Genomic DNA, 17,280 nt, shown 5'->3' on the forward strand with positions numbered 1-17,280 from the left:
AATAAGGGGTCACTGTGAAATCGAACTGGGGTTCCATCCGTCCCTGGGGATTTATTTGTTTTCAACTATTTCACCTTATTCTCTACGCCAAGGACGTCTTTTGCTATGTCCTACATACCGGAGTCTGTGCGACAGTCAGACGATCCTCCTGCAAGGTTTCTTAAGGGCGAAATTGAAACTTCACCTTTCCTCTTGCTATCCTTCTATTGGGACACGAGACTGGTGTACGAGTGACGGGATAGAAACATTCGACCAGGTTAGAGATTTTACGAAGGACAGATTTTTCTCGAGTTTTTGACAAGATATTATGCTAAGGTATTATCGTGGTAGTTTCTCTACGCTGCGCTTGTCGATTTTTGCACGGACACCCGAATCTCTGCTAACATTCGCCCATCTTCATTTTCGGGTCCTCTTTCCAGCCGATAGTGCAACAATCTTTTCTTCTTGAGCATTTTCCGAATTTTGTTACTAAACAACGGTGAGCCTTTAGCGTCTTTATTCCTCTCTGTTTTAATCTCCACTTTAAAGCAAAAGGTTGTTACGTGTACTCGGGAACTTACGCGTGAAATGTGCAGCCGATCGACTGAGTTGGCGTTACAAGTACAGTATTTATACATTTACTGATAGCATGGAACAATAGTATCACACAGTTGCAGACCTAACTTGATCGGAACAACCGGTTACAACCACCGGACTCATAAACGGATTGATTGTAAGGTAAAATATTAACATCAGCAAGTAATTATTAATACAAGACTCAGAATAAATAAAATGTAACTGAATTTATGTCATAATTATAACAAAACTTTAAGGAAACAAGCCAGTGAAAGGCAGCTTCAGAAATACATTGAGTCTAAAAATTCAAATGTTTATAAAAATTAGTAGACTGTAAGAAATAAGACATTAGCATTTCTCTCGAAGGACGATGGGTATTTTCCGTTTGCAAAATGCCTTAAACATGCATCTTGCTATACGAACCTCAGTCAGTATCCACAGAGATAAGGCATAAGAAAATACCACAGAAACTAACGTGAAACAGATCATTATAAGAAATAGAAAACAACGATATGTCATTCTCTCAATAAGATAAGCTGTTAGAGGCGCGCACGACCACTATAACAGCATCGATAATCATAACGTACACTACTGTTCGTAAAAATTGTAACACCAACGAGATATATGATTACAACGACATTTATTCCACTGATTAGAGATTAGGTACATGACAATACACAGATCATTGGAATAACAGAAATGTACATGCAGTTTGACTATCAACTGTCACATGCTGCAGTCAGAACCTCTAGACGTCGTCGCAGGGAATCAAAGAACACCTGGATATGCTGTCGGGGAGCTCTCTGTCACGCGGCTTGTAGGATCACCCATAAAGCGTCGTCAAAGTTTGCAAGAGGAGCACAACGAACAAACTGCTGAAAGACCATATCCCAGACATGATTGATGGGAGATTTGTCAGGCGTATATGCAGGCCAGGGAAACAGTTGTGAACCTCATTTTTTGAAGGAGGCTTGAAATATGGCGTATGGAGCTGCCTGCAGGAGGGCAGAGCCTCTGGCTCTAAGACGCCATTTACATAGCAGCTGCTGTTCACATTGCCCTCAGTACATAGGAAAGGACATTGCAGGTTACTGCCAGTTGCACCTCAACCCATCGCTTAAGGCTTTTGTCAGGAGTGTCGCTCGTCGGTGCAGTCTGCCAGGTAGCTGACATCACGGTAGCAGGTAACACATATGCCAGTGTCAGTGTGTAACAAGCTGGAGCACAAATCACCTGAAAACACTAAATTTTGGTGTTCAGAACACCAGTGACGGCGTCTACGTGCCCACATAAGTTTATGGTGTTCCTGGTTGGCCCACTCAGTAGCAAAGCTGCCACAGGTCTTGTCATCAGAGGAAGGAACCGTCGACCCAGACGTGGCCATTCCCGTCGAGTCCAAAGTGGATTAAGCTGTTTTCTCAGTTACAGCGACACGGACGAGATGGCAGTCATCCTGCGTTGTGCTCACATCTTGAGGTAGAGTACCCACGTGTTGCTGTGTGCGACCATTGCGTGTCCAATTTTGCGCTTCACACCATCACTGTAATAGCAGTATCCACTGTACAAGCTTTAATGTCACGGTACGATAAACTTGTTTCCCGGAGATTAATCACTCTGCACCGTTTGGGCTCACGCACATGCTGATATTGAACCTTATGACATTTATGAGGCATTCCGGAAATTACTTGTACGTTTCCTCTTTATTGGACAGCGTTGCACGAAATCGGCGTGGAGTAACAGAGACCTGTTTGGACACTCAAATCGAAATACAGCTGAGCCAATAGGAACATCACCTTCGAGAAATCTTAATCACTTATTATGTTTCCACTGTTCAACACATCCTCCAAGTTTCGAGTGTTTCATTGTGTATGCTGCATTCTCAATGCTGCGATTTTTACAAACGGTAGTGTATAAAAACATCTAGCATATCACGTTTCCAACTGATAGCATACAATCAGTATAATCCCACATAGCAAACCTAAAAAACTGTGGCTAGCCACATCCCATCACCAGTCATTAACACAGTCTAGCGACGCACTGTTTGTGGGTAATTGTTAGATAATTGCGGTCTTAGCATACACCACAGAACAGTACCTGTTAAGTATATAGAGTGATTCTCTGAAGACGTTACAGTTTTTCAGGGCTGGCGTAGTAGGCTAAATGTATCAATTTGAGGTTCAATTTGGTCCGGAAGCGTTCGAGTCGAAAGTTATAAAAGAAATTCTGAGACGTCCAACAGAAGACCTCGTCTACTGCAAGTTCTTTGCCCTCCGTATTTTGGGAGGTGGTAGTATGAAACAAAACAAGAAAAAAATGCTTTGTAGACATGGGCTCTAAAACACAATCCTTTAGAGCTATGAGCACATGTTCAGTAGAAGAGCTGGGCTTTACGATAGCAAAGATTTACAAGTGCCCACTGTTCTTAAAGTATGCATTTTAGTGTCCGTGTTTATTAGATTTTTTATTGATTTAGTCCATATTATCACCTCTTAAAATACGGAAAGCAGAGAGATTGAAGTAGTAGCTGTCCACATTCAGAGACATTAGACCGATTTTTGTTTATAACTTGCGACTCGGTCGTTTGCAGCCCGGGTTCCTTACTCCAGGCTGGTGCATATATCCATCTCCATTATCCCTGACCGAGCGAGGTGGCGCAGTGGTTAGCACACTGGACTCGCATTCGGGAGGACGACGGTTCAATCCCGTCTCCGGCCATCCTGCTTTAGTTTCTCCGTGACTTCCCTAAATCGTTTCAGGCAAATGCCGGGATGGTTTCTTTGAAAGGGCACGGACGATTTCCTTCCCAATCCTTCCCTAACCCGAGCTTGCGCTCCGTCTCTAATGACCTCGTTGTCGACGGGACGTTAAACACTAACTACCACCACCACCACCATTATCCCTGGAAAGTTTGTGACATCATCACGGAATCACCCTGTATAATGCTGCTTGGCGCCACTAGCTGAGTACGAGGGTCGTTCATTAATAAATGGAACACTTTCTTTTCTTGGCCAGTTTCGGCTGAATAAAGGAGGAATTTGCTGTCGGACATTCTGAAATACACTCCTGGAAATTGAAATAAGAACACCGTGAATTAATTGTCCCAGGAAGGGGAAACTTTATTCACACATTCCTGGGGTCAGATACATCACATGATCACACTGACAGAACCACAGGCACATAGACACAGGCAACAGAGCATGCACAATGTCGGCACTAGTACAGTGTATATCCACCTTTCGCAGCAATGCAGGCTGCTATTCTCCCATGGAGACGATCGTAGAGATGCTGGATGTAGTCCTGTGGAACGGCTTGCCATGCCATTTCCACCTGGCGCCTCAGTTGGACCAGCGTTCGTGCTGGACGTGCAGACCGCGTGAGACGACGCTTCATCCAGTCCCAAACATGCTCAATGGGGGACAGATCCGGAGATCTTGCTGGCCAGGGTAGTTGACTTACACCTTCTGGAGCACGTTGGATGGCACGCGATACATGCGGACGTGCATTGTCCTGTTGGAACAGCAAGTTCCCTTGCCGGTCTAGGAATGGTAGAACGATGGGTTCGATGACGGTTTGGATGTACCGTGCACTATTCAGTGTCCCCTCGACGATCAGCAGTGGTGTACGGCCAGTGTAGGAGATCGCTCCCCACACCATGATGCCGGGTGTTGGCCCTGTGTGCCTGGGTCGTATGTAGTCCTGATTGTGGCGCTCACCTGCACGGCGCCAAACACGCATACGACCATCATTGGCACCAAGGCAGAAGCGACTCTCATCGCTGAAGACGACACGTCTCCATTCGTCCCTCCATTCACGCCTGTCGCGACACCACTGGAGGCGGGCTGCACGATGTTGGGGCGTGAGCGGAAGACGGCCTAACGGTGTGCGGGACCGTAGCCCAGCTTCATGGAGACGGTTGCGAATGGTCCTCGCCGATACCCCAGGAGCAACAGTGTCCCTAATTTGCTAGGAAGTGGCGGTGCGGTCCCCTACGGCACTGCGTAGGATCCTACGGTCTTGGCGTGCATCCGTGCGTCGCTGCGGTCCGGTCCCAGGTCGACGGGCACGTGCACCTTCCGCCGACCACTGGCGACAACATCGATGTACTGTGGAGACCTCACGCCCCACGTGTTGAGCAATTCGGCGGTACGACCACCCGGCCTCCCGCATGCCCACTATACGCGCTCGCTCAAAGTCCGTCAACTGCACATACGGTTCACGTCCACGCTGTCGCGGCATGCTACCGGTGTTAAAGACTGCGATGGAGCTCCGCATGCCACGGCAAACTGGCTGACACTGACGGCGGCGGTGCACAAATGCTGCGCAGCTGGCGCCATTCGACTTCCAACACCGCGGGTCCTGGTGTGTCCGCTGTGCCGTGCGTGTGATCATTGCTTGTACAGCCCTCTCGCAGTGTCCGGAGCAAGTATGGTGGGTCTGACACACCGGTGTCAATGTGTTCTTTTTTCCATTTCCAGGAGTGTATTCTCACTTTAGCCCTTATGGTTTCATGAAGTTTCGGTTGATGGCGGCTTTATATGGCACCTGTAATGGGAGTGCGTGCCAACCACAGAACTGTCATTCGGTTCCTTTTGGCGGAAAAGCAGAGCGTCACAGATACTCCTAGGCGCTTGCAGAATGTCTAAGAGACCTGGCAGTGAACAAAAGTACGGTGAATGGTTGAGAAGAGCGTCTCTCATCATAAAACGGTCGCGCAAACTTGTCCGATCTTACGCTTGATAGCAGCACGCAGCTGTGACTGCTGCAATGCTGGAACGTGCGGACACTCTCATTCACGGTGGCAGACGAATCGCAGTCGAAAACCTCGCTGCAGAGCTAGACGTCGCTGTTGGTGGGGCTGACACGCTCGTGCACCAGTTGGGGTATTCAAAGATGTGTGCACGCTGTGTTCCTCTCTCCCTAACACAAGAGTATAAAGAGTAACGAAGGACCATCTGTGCGGAATGGCTTGCGTATTACAAGGCCGATCGTGACAACTTTTTGCCCAACATCGTCACAGGAGCTGAAACACGCGTTCGTCACTTCAAACCGGAAACAAAACGGCAATCCTTAGAATAGTGCTACACCTCCTCTCCACCGAAAAAAATGTTCAAAGCCGCACTCTTAGCCGCTAATGTCATGGCGACTGTTTTATGGGGCTCTGAAGAGCTGATTCTGATTGATGTCCTCCCTTATGGTGCTATGTTCAGCTCTGAAATATACTGTGATACCCATCTGGAAATTAAAGAAGCGACTTCAGTGTGTTAGTCGCCACAAAAATGTAAGCGAACTTTCCCTTCTCCCCGACAACGCAGGACCTCACACAAAGTGGCTCACCCGAGAGAATCTCACCGAATTTCAATGGACTGTTCTTCCTCATCAACCCTACAGCTTGCATCTCGACCCTTCCGACTTCCGAACTTTGGCCGAATGATGGCTGCACCCCGCGCGAAGCAGTATGTGGATGATGAGGGGAATAGTGAGATCTTGCCTCTGGCATCGACCAGTAGAGTGTTACCATGTGGATGTACAGGCCCTCCAGTAATGTGGCGTAAAGCCGTCGCATTGAACTCAGTGTGTCTGACATGCAAGGAATACAGGCACACTACAACTATATCCGTAAGCTACAGACTCCAGGGCCCCAGGTTTGCTCATTTCAGAAGGCCAACAATAACTACTGTACATAAGAGCGACCTCACATGAAAACTCCCGCTCTCGACCTGCTTTCAAACTTCCACTGGCAGATGGGAAGCATCGTCAACGCTAGTTGCCCTGCTCACTATACTCTCACTCAGCTCTGTGCGCCGGTAAATGAACACCACATCCGACAGAGGGTTTCCCTACTCTGGCCAGTGACAAACTCCGGGAAGTAGTGTCAACTTAGAAAACCTACGCAAAATACTGCCACGCTTGACACAAGGTGATATTTATGAAACACCAAGTGTTGCTGATGAATTGCAAGTTCCAGTCAGCTGATCATCATAAGAAACGATTACCTTACAGAATTGTTCTAAACGAAGGAGCAAACTTCAAGAATTCATTTATCAACGTGGAAATAAGGTACGTATGTGAGTTGGCGATCACATTTATTTTTTATTGTGATTGTCCATCTTGACGGCTCATTAATACATAATTCAAAATATTTGCGGTTTCGGCTTTCTGACATCTTCTGGTCTGTTTAAACAAAATTGAAAAACAGTAATAGAACATGAAAGATACAATATTGCTAAAGGGCAAGTCTACAGAATAAGATCTAACAGTACATAATAAAGATGACATGGCTGACGGCCATAATACGAGGGTTGTCCAGAAAGTAAGTTCCGATCGGTCGCGAAATGGAAACCACAGCGAAAACCAGAAACGTTTTATTTGCAACAGTTAGGTACACCTTCCACCTACTTCTCTACATGGTCGCCGCTCCAACCTGAGAGTTGTAGTGTTGTATCAACTTTCCAATATCCTAGTCATAGAAAGCATCCGCCTGTGCTTTCGGCCAGTTATCTGCAATCGTCTGCAGCTCGTTGTCTGTAGAAACATTTTGTCTTCATAGCCAGCGGTTCTTGTGAGCAGAGATGAGACTCAGGAGGAGCCAATTGTGGGTGATCAAACTCGTCTCATCAGAAGCGCTGCAAGAGCGTCTTCATTGCCCCTGCAGTCTGCGGTCGAGAATTGGCATGAAGAAGGAACTGCTCGACAGTTGTGTTATGTGGGCTGCACGACACAGGCGAAATCTGTAACAGGCCCTCATACTTGGCGTGAGACGCTATTCCCTACGCATCTTTACGTGTTAACTGTTCACTCAAAACTGAAAAGAGCGACGCGATACGATCAATGTATACTAGAGACACTGTCCAACACATCTGTGCAAAGCTTTACCGTATTTGCACAGTGGTTTCCATTTGGCGACCGATCGGAACTTACTTTCTGGACAACCCTCGTATACCGGTACTATAAGGACCATCTAGATACGATATCAACTTCAATGTTTAGTACACTCATGACCATGAATACTCTACTTTAAGCTACTGAATCGACGATGCTGGACACATACGTTACCTCATCATTAGCGCTCTCTACTGACTATAGCTCGCGCTTCCCTGTGTAGCATGCCGTCAGATAGTTGTTACCACTTGTTCGTTCATCCGCGTCTGCAAAACGTTTTATTTTGATATTGGTATCAGGATACTCTTTATGGTACGTAATGGGCGGCAGATACGTAGACATCGTATGCACTGCTAGATTTTTTTGTGTAAACGTGGCCATCAGCCATATTAAATCTACTACCTTCTAATAGAGTTATTACATTTTGTTTTAACATCTGATGTTGGTTAAAAGCCTAAAGCGATGCTATTGTCAATTTGTGTTATAAAGTGTGATCAAAATGAACAATAATTAATAAACACTTATTCCTCGCACACTGGAAATAGCAGAAGCGCATCTCCAACGTTCCAGGACAGTAAAGATATTAGATGGCTCAAACTGTGACTCTCTCAATGTGTGCTCGATGTGGCACATGACGATGATTTCTTACCACATACGAATCAGCGGGTCTCTAGTTATCGACTACACAGCTTCAGCGATTCGATATCTCAGATCTTGCAGAGTGGCAGCGATATTTGAGATGGAAACACTCTCTTTTATGTGCCCCCACAGATGAAAATCGCAGAAAGGAATGTCTGGTGACCTGAAAAGCCACCACCTATAAAACTGAATTTATTGTCCTCCCCCTCCCATCAAACGTCCTGGAATGGTGTTTTTCAGGTAAAGCCAGGCGACGCGGCACGATGCATGAATTAGCGTCAGTTCCTTTAGAGTTGGAGGAAGAGACATTATCTAGCTTGTCTCGACAAGAGATTCCTGTGACAGCGCTGACAGTAAAAGGGAATTGCCCATAAACTTTGTTTACAAAAACGGCAATTAAGGAGTTATCTTTCGGAAAATCTCTGTCGTGTTGAAGGACAACCATAGGATTTTCAGTTGTCCAAAATCTAATATTATAGCTATTAAGCACACCAGAAGTGGATTTAACTGGAAAAAGTAGTCGTTCATAAAGATTGTCCTCATTCACGTCGTCTAGAAATACAGTACAGAATTCATACCGTGTAGGTGTGAGGAAGCAAAGCTTCCAGTCGTCATATACATCTATATCATTACTCGCCAGTTCACATGTAAGTTCAAGGCAGACGGTTCATCTAATCACCTTCTAGCTATTTCTCTAGCCTTCCACTCTAGAATGGCTCTTGGGACAATTGAAAACTTCAGTGTATCTGTGTGAGCTCTAATTTCCTTATTTTATTGTGATTATCATTCTCCCTGAGTATGTGAGTGTAAAAAAATATTTTCACAATCGGAGATGAAAGATGGCCATTGTAAGCTCACGAGAGTCTCCTGCCTTTGTTTTACATATTGCCACCCAAACTCATGTACCATATCCGTAGCACACTCTCCCCTGTTTCGCGATAGCGAAAAACGGGCTACTCCATTTTGAACCTTTTCTATGTTCCCCGTCAGTCCCATCTGACGCAGATCACACACCTCAGAGCAATACGCCAGAATAGGTGAAGCAAGTGTGATGTAAGCAGCGTCCTTAGCAGATCTGTTCCACTCTGTACTGCCAATAAATAGCAGTCTTCGGTTTGCTCTATCCACAACGTTATTTATGTAATCGCTGCAATTTAAATTATTCGTAATTGTAATCCTTAAATACGTATATAGTTACATCTATAGCTTTTAGATTAGTGTGAATTATTGTATGAAATTTGGCGGATTTGTTCTACTACGCATGTGTAAGACTTCACACTTTTCATTATTTATTTTCAACTGATTCTTTTCGCACCATACAGATATGTTATCTAAATCATTATGCATATGGTTTTGATCATATGATGACTTCAGAAGATGCTAAATGACTGTATCATCCGCCAAGAATCTAAGATGGCTGAGCCGGTCGCTGTGAGCGAACGATTCTAGGCGCTTCAGTTTAGAACCACGCTGCTGCTACGGTCGCAGGTTCGAATCCTGCCTCGGGCATGGATGTGTGTCATGTCCTTAGGTTAGTTAGGTTTAAGTAGTTCTAAGTCTAGGGGACTGATGACCTCAGATGTTAAGTCCCTTAGTGCTTAGAGCCATTTGAACCATTTTTAAGACGGCTGCTCAGATTGTCTCCAATGTCACTTACGTACATAAGGAACGCCAGATATTAGTTCTGGTTTACTCGATGAGTTCCTGGCAATTACTACGAACTGTGAGCTTTCTGAGAGAAATCCAGTCTCACAACTGTGGCGATAATCCCCAGATACGCAGCTTAGTTAAAAGATGATTGAAAGCATTCTTTAACCCGTGAGAATAAAGAACTGATTGTGTTTCACAAGAACAATATTCTCTGAATCCGTACTCACTAATTTCTTCGAGGAAATTCACAATGTTCGAACACACTATACGTTCCAAGATCCTACTGCAAAACTACGTTAGTGCAAAGGGTCTGAAATTCAGTGGATTAGTCTGTCTCCTTTCTTACGTATTTGTGTGGCTTGTGCTATTTTCCAGACTTAGGTACGGATCTTCCTATGAGTGAGCGTTTGTATGTGACTGAAAGTATGGAGCTATTGTGTCAGCATACTCTAAAAGAAACCTAACTGGTATACAATCTGGGCAGTAATTTAAGCTGCTTCGCCACGCTGAGGGTACTTACTTCTAAGTTACTCATGCTGGCAGTTGTAGATTCGAAATCTTGAATATTTACTTCGTCTTCTTTGGTGAAGAAATTTCTGAAAAGCGTATTCAGCAAATCTGCTTTACTAGACTGTCATCAGTGATATCACCATTGTTATCGCAGAGCGAAGGTATTGATTGCGCCTGTGGAAACTATTAAAAGCATCTCGCATTGAAGTTCCAGCTAAATTTCGAGCTTCTGTAAAACTCCGCTGATCTTGGGTATCTTGAGTTTTTTTTAAGTTTGACATGATTTCTTCGTTCCTTCTACAACAGTGTTCTGACCCATTTTTGGGTACCATGTTGTATACATCTCTGAACTGCCGTCGATACTATTCCTTTTAATTCAAACCACAGCTGGTTTAAGCTTACGTAGTCAGAGCGAAAGTAGTGGAAACTGTTTCTCAGAAAGACGTCAAGCGTTTTTTTCATTTTTATACTGATGTACATCGCTTTTATCTTTGGTGGTTTGGATGTTACGGTATTCAGTCTTGCTAAAACTGCATTGCGGTCAATAGTCACTGTATCTGTTATGATGTTCCCTATTTACTTAGGATTATTTATTGCTAAGACATCAAGTATGTTTGCTCTACAATTTACACTCAATGTGGGCTCCTAAAGTAACTGTCCGAAATAATTTTCTGAGAAAGCATTCAGTATAATCTCGGACGAAGTTCTATGCCTGCCGGTGGCTTTAAACATGTATTGTTGCCAACATATAGATAACATATGGCAGTAACCATTGTTTGTACAGCATCTGATGTAGACGCTGCTTAAGAACACTTGCTGACGTTGACGTTTCCTATGATCATTAGTAGCAGGTGTTTGGGAATTACCAATGCTCTCTTTGTACGTTGTACAGACAGGCTCGACATTTTAATCCATTTGCATATACAACCATCGTCTTAGAATTTTCCGTGCCACCCATAAATTTGTCTATGACGAAGCATCTCGCGTATTCCCAATTTACTCTACTTTTCGTAACTTCAGGACTCGAAATTATCGTATCTGTGGTGTCGCCATTTTCCTATAAAGAGGCAACAGCACCACTGCGGTATTTAATTGAAATTCTGCTCAAAACTTTCAAGTGTTCTCTGTCTAGGATCTTTGGAGCTATGTTTCTGTATTTTGTATTTTGTCAGAGGTAAATTCTTGAGCTCTGCAACTTTTTTTGAATAACCATCAATTTTAACAAACCAGTACCTTAAGGTGGAGGGTCCAACGACTACTCGCTGTCTGTAAACTGTCGACCTGCACACATCCTGTGTTCTTTCAGTTCCACGTATCAGATTAGTATTATTTGCAATAAAACTATGAAAATACACTATACATTCGATGAACTGCGATGGCAGTCGTTGAAATGTGAATTATGAGACTGGCAGATTATAGTTGATTAATGGGCGATCTTTTGGCCCAATCGTCAGTCTCTGTCAACTAAGTTTACTGAAAAATGTAACGATATATCACGTTACTATTAGGAGCAATGCACTAGAGTCGGCAGTTAACTGATGAGGCAGTCATTCTTACGATCCTGCACACGCTGAATACTTTGCTGAAGTCCTCTCGCGAGCGGGTTAATTATGGTCTGCCTTCACTTCGATGTCAAAGACACCTCTCAACTGCAGAAAGTAATTCTGAATGCGATTATCGTTGCTAAGAGATTCCTGGGCCAAGTTAGCGCCGCTCTGAATAAGGAACGAGCTAATTTACCGCGTCTAAGCATTCATGGACTCGCCAGCTTTCCACCTTGGCCCACCTCGGGCCAACTTGCTAAAGTTTTCATGATCCATTAGCATTACGGACGTTGTGCCTCGGCTAGTGAAATGTTCTCCAGCTGCCTCGGCGGCGCGGACCAGAAGATGCCGCCATGGTTCCGCTGGTCTAGCTCCAGGGCCCAGCACCTTCCTGAGGAGCAGTCTACGCTCTGCGCCGACCTCATCTGCATAATAGCCGACCTGCTGGTGTTAATGCTGAACAGCTCCTATGTCTCCGGTACGCAACGGGAACGCCGTGTTCAGTTCACCTTTATGGTGTGACAGGGAACAGAGAAAATTAAATTGGTAATTGCCGAGTAATTGTCGTTCTGATGTGAATTCCACGTCTGCAGATGAATAAGTGTAACTATTCTGTGAACACTGGAGATTTACATATTAGGAGGAAATGGGAGCTACTGAATTATGCATGTTCGGGAACAATCACAAAAAAGGGATACTTAAGGCAGTTTGTGTAGTTCTGGGCGACTGCAGCAAACAATAGTTCAGATGAACCGATGGTGTTCTCAGAGTTCAAAGAGAAATCGTTCTTCAGTGAACTCCATGTCTTCGGATTGATGTACATAGAGCGTAAGAGGTACGGAAAAACATTCGACATACGTCTTGTATAGAATGAAGAACATGAGGTTTTACCTGATGTTGTGTCGGGAAACACTTCATATCCCTGTTATAATAGGGAAACACGCTAGTGCATAAATACTATAACAAATGACTGCATTGCCTTTTCTGTAATTGGTGACTGCTTGCAAAGACCTCAGAATCTTGTATCAGGAATCAACAGGCGAAATTTCAAGTAGGCTTAGTTACTCTACCTTACTTGTTAGAGCATGTGCCTGTATCACCGTTTGAAAATTCATTTTTATATGAGTCTTAACATCAGTCTGCTACTAACTAACATATTCTGACAAGTGGGCACGAAAAATTTATCTCAACTTTCGGAAAGCTAAAATCGCTAGTTTTCCGTTGTGGAAGCATTTTAAAGTTCTTGTGTATAAAATAAAGTGAACCTTTGTGCCGTCTTATTGAAGGATGACAAACCATATACAATCGTTCAAGCATACATCGATTTATTATGGTACAACTTCAATAAAGAAAGGGGTTCATTGGCATGACAAATTCTGAGGCACCAATGAATACATTAAGTAGTTGGCTCTAGGGGCGGGGATGGAAATTATAGACGCAGAGCACGGCTTGACTACTGTAAGCTTAAGATTGAAAACTCAAACAACTCGATTCAGCATATTCTGTTCTCCTAAGTGTGGGGTATAGCTTTTGAAGGTTTGAAGGTTTGACATACTTTTCGGTTATAACATGTATATTTTAAAAGGAAACAGGTACCAATAATCACTAAGCACTATGATTATTCCACTTAATAGAGTTGCAATACACTACAGACCATAGGGAGTGTTTATAGCATCTCTGTTTCTAAGAATGTATCTTTCTTACCACATATCGCATCGTGTATGAAACTCATTTTTGTCTGGTACCGTAATTTACCGAGATTATGTACGAGTTTCATGTTAAAGCATTTCAAAAATAGTCCTTTCAGAATTTTGGAATAGCGTAACCATTCTCTGCTAGTCAGTAGTCGTTCTCTAACTGTCCATACACAAAAGGAAAAAACGAAATATCATCATAGAATGTATAGTATTTGCCTAGTAGCTGTCTTCGTAATGATAAAAGACTACTCTCGCATTTTACCGACGAATATAAAAGCAAGTAATTATATATTTTCCTGTTCTATATTGATTTAGTATATTTAATTGTAACTCTACACAATAATTCCTTGTTAAAAGTATCCGCATCATCATGTACCTTTGAGCCACTCCCAACACGCAGCCATCCCTTCACTCCTACCGCTAAACATGCTGATGTTTGAAAATGATTTCCTATTATTCTTTTTTAATTTGTTAAAAGTAATCAGTAAAATTGTATCACATCATGAATGTAACTATAAAATCCGCAGAAATAGATATTCTTGGCCTAATATAGACGTATATGAACTGTCTGAAACAGTGTTTTCTGTACCTTCAATATATTAACCTCCACCTGCTGTTTCCTTTCGTATTCTTGTAACCTAAGAGGAACCGTTTGCAGCACGTACCCTTATGTATAAATTTTCTCTTTGTTCCCGTCACGTAAGTACTTATTTGGCAGGTATTATACATTCTATAATGATCCTTTTAGATATCTTTCTATCTCGTAGCAGTCCGAAGAAGGGCAGTTGATGCTCGAAACTGGTTATGAGATTATGAAGTACATATGTGACTGTATATACAGGTATGAGTACAGATATTTTATATGTTGTTCCTTAATATCTACAAAGATCAGTGTGCTTTTTGTTTTCTCTCTCTATCAAACACGGCACATAACTTACTGCCTGGTGTTCTCTGCACAGTCACAAATGCATCACTAAGTGGAATACACCTGCAATGTAGACTAACCATCATGCATCCATGTGTCTACACTCCAATACCTAACATGCTGTCCAGGGGACAACAAGCATTAATGGGTTGCTCTTGGCGTGTTCTTGGATGTACCAACACACACACACACACACACACACACACACACACATATATATATATATATATATATATATATATATATATATATATATATATATATATATATATATATATATACGAGGGCTATTCCGAAAGTAAGGTCCGATAGGTCGCGAAATGGAAACCACGGTAAAAATCAAAAATGTTTTATTTGCAACAGTTAGATACACCTTGCAGCTACTTATCTCCATAGTCGCCGACCCGACTAAGACGTGTATCGTAGCGTTGTACCAACTTTCCCATACCCTCGCTATAGAAGGCAGCCGCCAGTGCTCTCCGCCAATTCTCTACGCTGGCCTACGGCTCGTTGTCTTGTGCCGAAATGTTGTCTTCATAACCAGCGGTTCATGTGACCTGAGCTGAAACTCAGAGGGAGACAATTACGGGCTGTATTGTGGGTAATCTCACATTTCCATTTGAAAACGATGCAGGAGCATCTTCATTGCCCCTGCAGAATGCGGCTGAGAATTGTCTTGAAGACGAAACAGCACGACAGTTATGTAATGTTAGCTGCATAGCTTCAGGGGAAATTTCTCACCAGGCCCCCATACTTGGCGGCAGACACTATTTTCTAGACATCTTTACGCACTCACTGCGAGCTCAGAAATGAGAAGAGCGACGTGATGCTAACTGGGGTTATACTAGAGACACTACCCAACACATCTGTGCAAAGCTTTATCGGATTTTCATAGTCGTTTCCATTTCGTGACCGATCGGACCTTACTTTCGGAATAGCCCTCGTATATATATATATATTGCAGTGTTGGTAACTTGGTGACTAAGGAAAGTCACCCCTAAACAATTTATATATCAGATATTAGTGTTGGTGACTAGGTGACTGAGGGCATATAATATATCTAGGGGTAATTGAGCATGTCATGTGAAACAACTTTGTTAGGGAGTAAGTATTTGCTGACACCTCTGGCGACCCTGTTTCATCCCTTGATGAGCAGATGACTTGCTTATAAGCAACACAAAAGTCATATAGACGTTGAAAAGTGTTCACGCGCTTGTCTCCTGTCAGAAGCATAACCTATATAAAAGGAGGCCTAGTGTCGCCACGAACTGTCACCAAACATGTAGTCCCGGGCAAAAGTTTCTCCTCTTGACGTGATCTATTACCTCTACGCGTTTGATGCAAATAATTTAAAACTTCCTATGTGTATGTATCGCCAAACACTTTGCAAGTTACAAGTGTTTTCAGTACGAACAAGTACAGTGTGTTGGTATATTGTGGCGTGAGGGGGCGGTACTCACCGACGACGGTCATGTGGGCAGTCTTGATGTCGGTGTGGAAGAGCGGAGCGTCGGCGGACACCTCGCACTTGTACTCGCCCGTCAGCCGCGGCTGCACGTCCTCCAGAGTCACCTCGCGCTCGTCGGACAGCGAGACCTGCCGGCACAGCAACCACACCTCCGCTCTCCTTACTGATCACTTGCAACAGTAAATGTATAAAGTTTCTACACCGTTCACGTTCTTGTTGGTCTACAATCAAGACTGAGTAGAGGAGAACATACCTATATCAGGCGCTGTCAGTGGTTACTTTTCCGACACCATCTGTAGAACACCACTGGCCATTAGAATTCCTACACCACGAAGATGGCGTGCCACAGACGGGAAAATTAACCGACAGGAAGAAGATGCTGTGATATGCAAATGATTAGCTTTTAAGAGCATTCACACAAGGTTGGCGCCGGTGGCGACACCTACAACGTGCTGACATGAGGAAAGTTTCCAACCGATTTCTCATACACAAACAGCTGTTGACTGGCATTGTCTGGTGAAACGTTGTTGTGATGCCTCGTATAAGGAGGAGAAATGCGTACCATCACGTTGCCGACTTAGATCGGATTATAGCCTATCGCGATTGCGGTTTATCGCATCGCGACATTGCTCCTCGCGTTGGTCGAGATCCAATGAGTGTTAGCAGGATATGGAATCGGTGGGCTCAGGAGGGTAATACGGAACGCCGTGCTGGATCACAACGGCCTCGTATCACTAGCAGTCGATATGACAGGTATCTTATCTGCATGGCTGTAACGGATCGTGCAGCCACGTCTCGATCCCTGACTCAACAGATGGGGACGTTTGCAAGACAACAACCATCTGCACGAACAGTTCGACGACGTTTGCAGCAGCATGGACTACCAGCTCGGAGACCATGGCTGCGGGTACCCCTGACGCTGCATTACAGACAGGAGCGCCTCCTATGGTGTACTCAACGACGAACCTGGGAGCACGAATGGCAAAACGTCATTTTTTCGGATGAATCCAGGTTCTGTTTACAGCATCTTGATGGTCGCATCTGTGTTTGGTGACACCGCGGTCAACGCACATTTGAAGCCTGTATTCGGCATCGCCATACTGGCGTATCACCCGGCGTGATGGTATGGGGTGCCACTGGTTACACGTCTCTGTCACCTCTTGTTCGCATTGACGGGGCTTTGAACAGTGGACGTTACATTTCAGATGTATTACGACCCGTGACTCTAATCTTCATTAGATCCCTGCGAGACTCTACATTTCAGCAGGATAATGCACGACCGCATATTGCACGTTCTGTACGGGCCTTTCTGGATACAGAAAATGTTTCACTGCTGACCTGTCCAGCACATACTCCAGATCTCTTACCAATTTAAAACGTCTGGTTAATGGTGGTCGAGCAACTGGCTCTTCA

General features: G+C 44.1%; 1 protein-coding gene across 2 annotated transcripts in view; it reads right to left on the reverse strand.

Annotated features, from left to right (window-relative positions):
• The window catches only part of LOC126262718 (uncharacterized), an 860,056-nt gene that overhangs the window by 287,931 nt on the left and 554,845 nt on the right, over positions 1-17,280 (reverse strand). For both annotated transcript variants that reach the window (XM_049959507.1, XM_049959506.1), the window contains exon 3: positions 15,860-15,995. In XM_049959507.1, coding sequence (XP_049815464.1) covers positions 15,860-15,995 — 136 coding nt within the window. The remainder of the gene's footprint in view (positions 1-15,859; positions 15,996-17,280) is intronic.

This window comes from Schistocerca nitens, chromosome 6 (genome assembly GCF_023898315.1).
Source record: "Schistocerca nitens isolate TAMUIC-IGC-003100 chromosome 6, iqSchNite1.1, whole genome shotgun sequence".
Lineage (NCBI taxonomy): Eukaryota > Metazoa > Arthropoda > Insecta > Orthoptera > Acrididae > Schistocerca > Schistocerca nitens.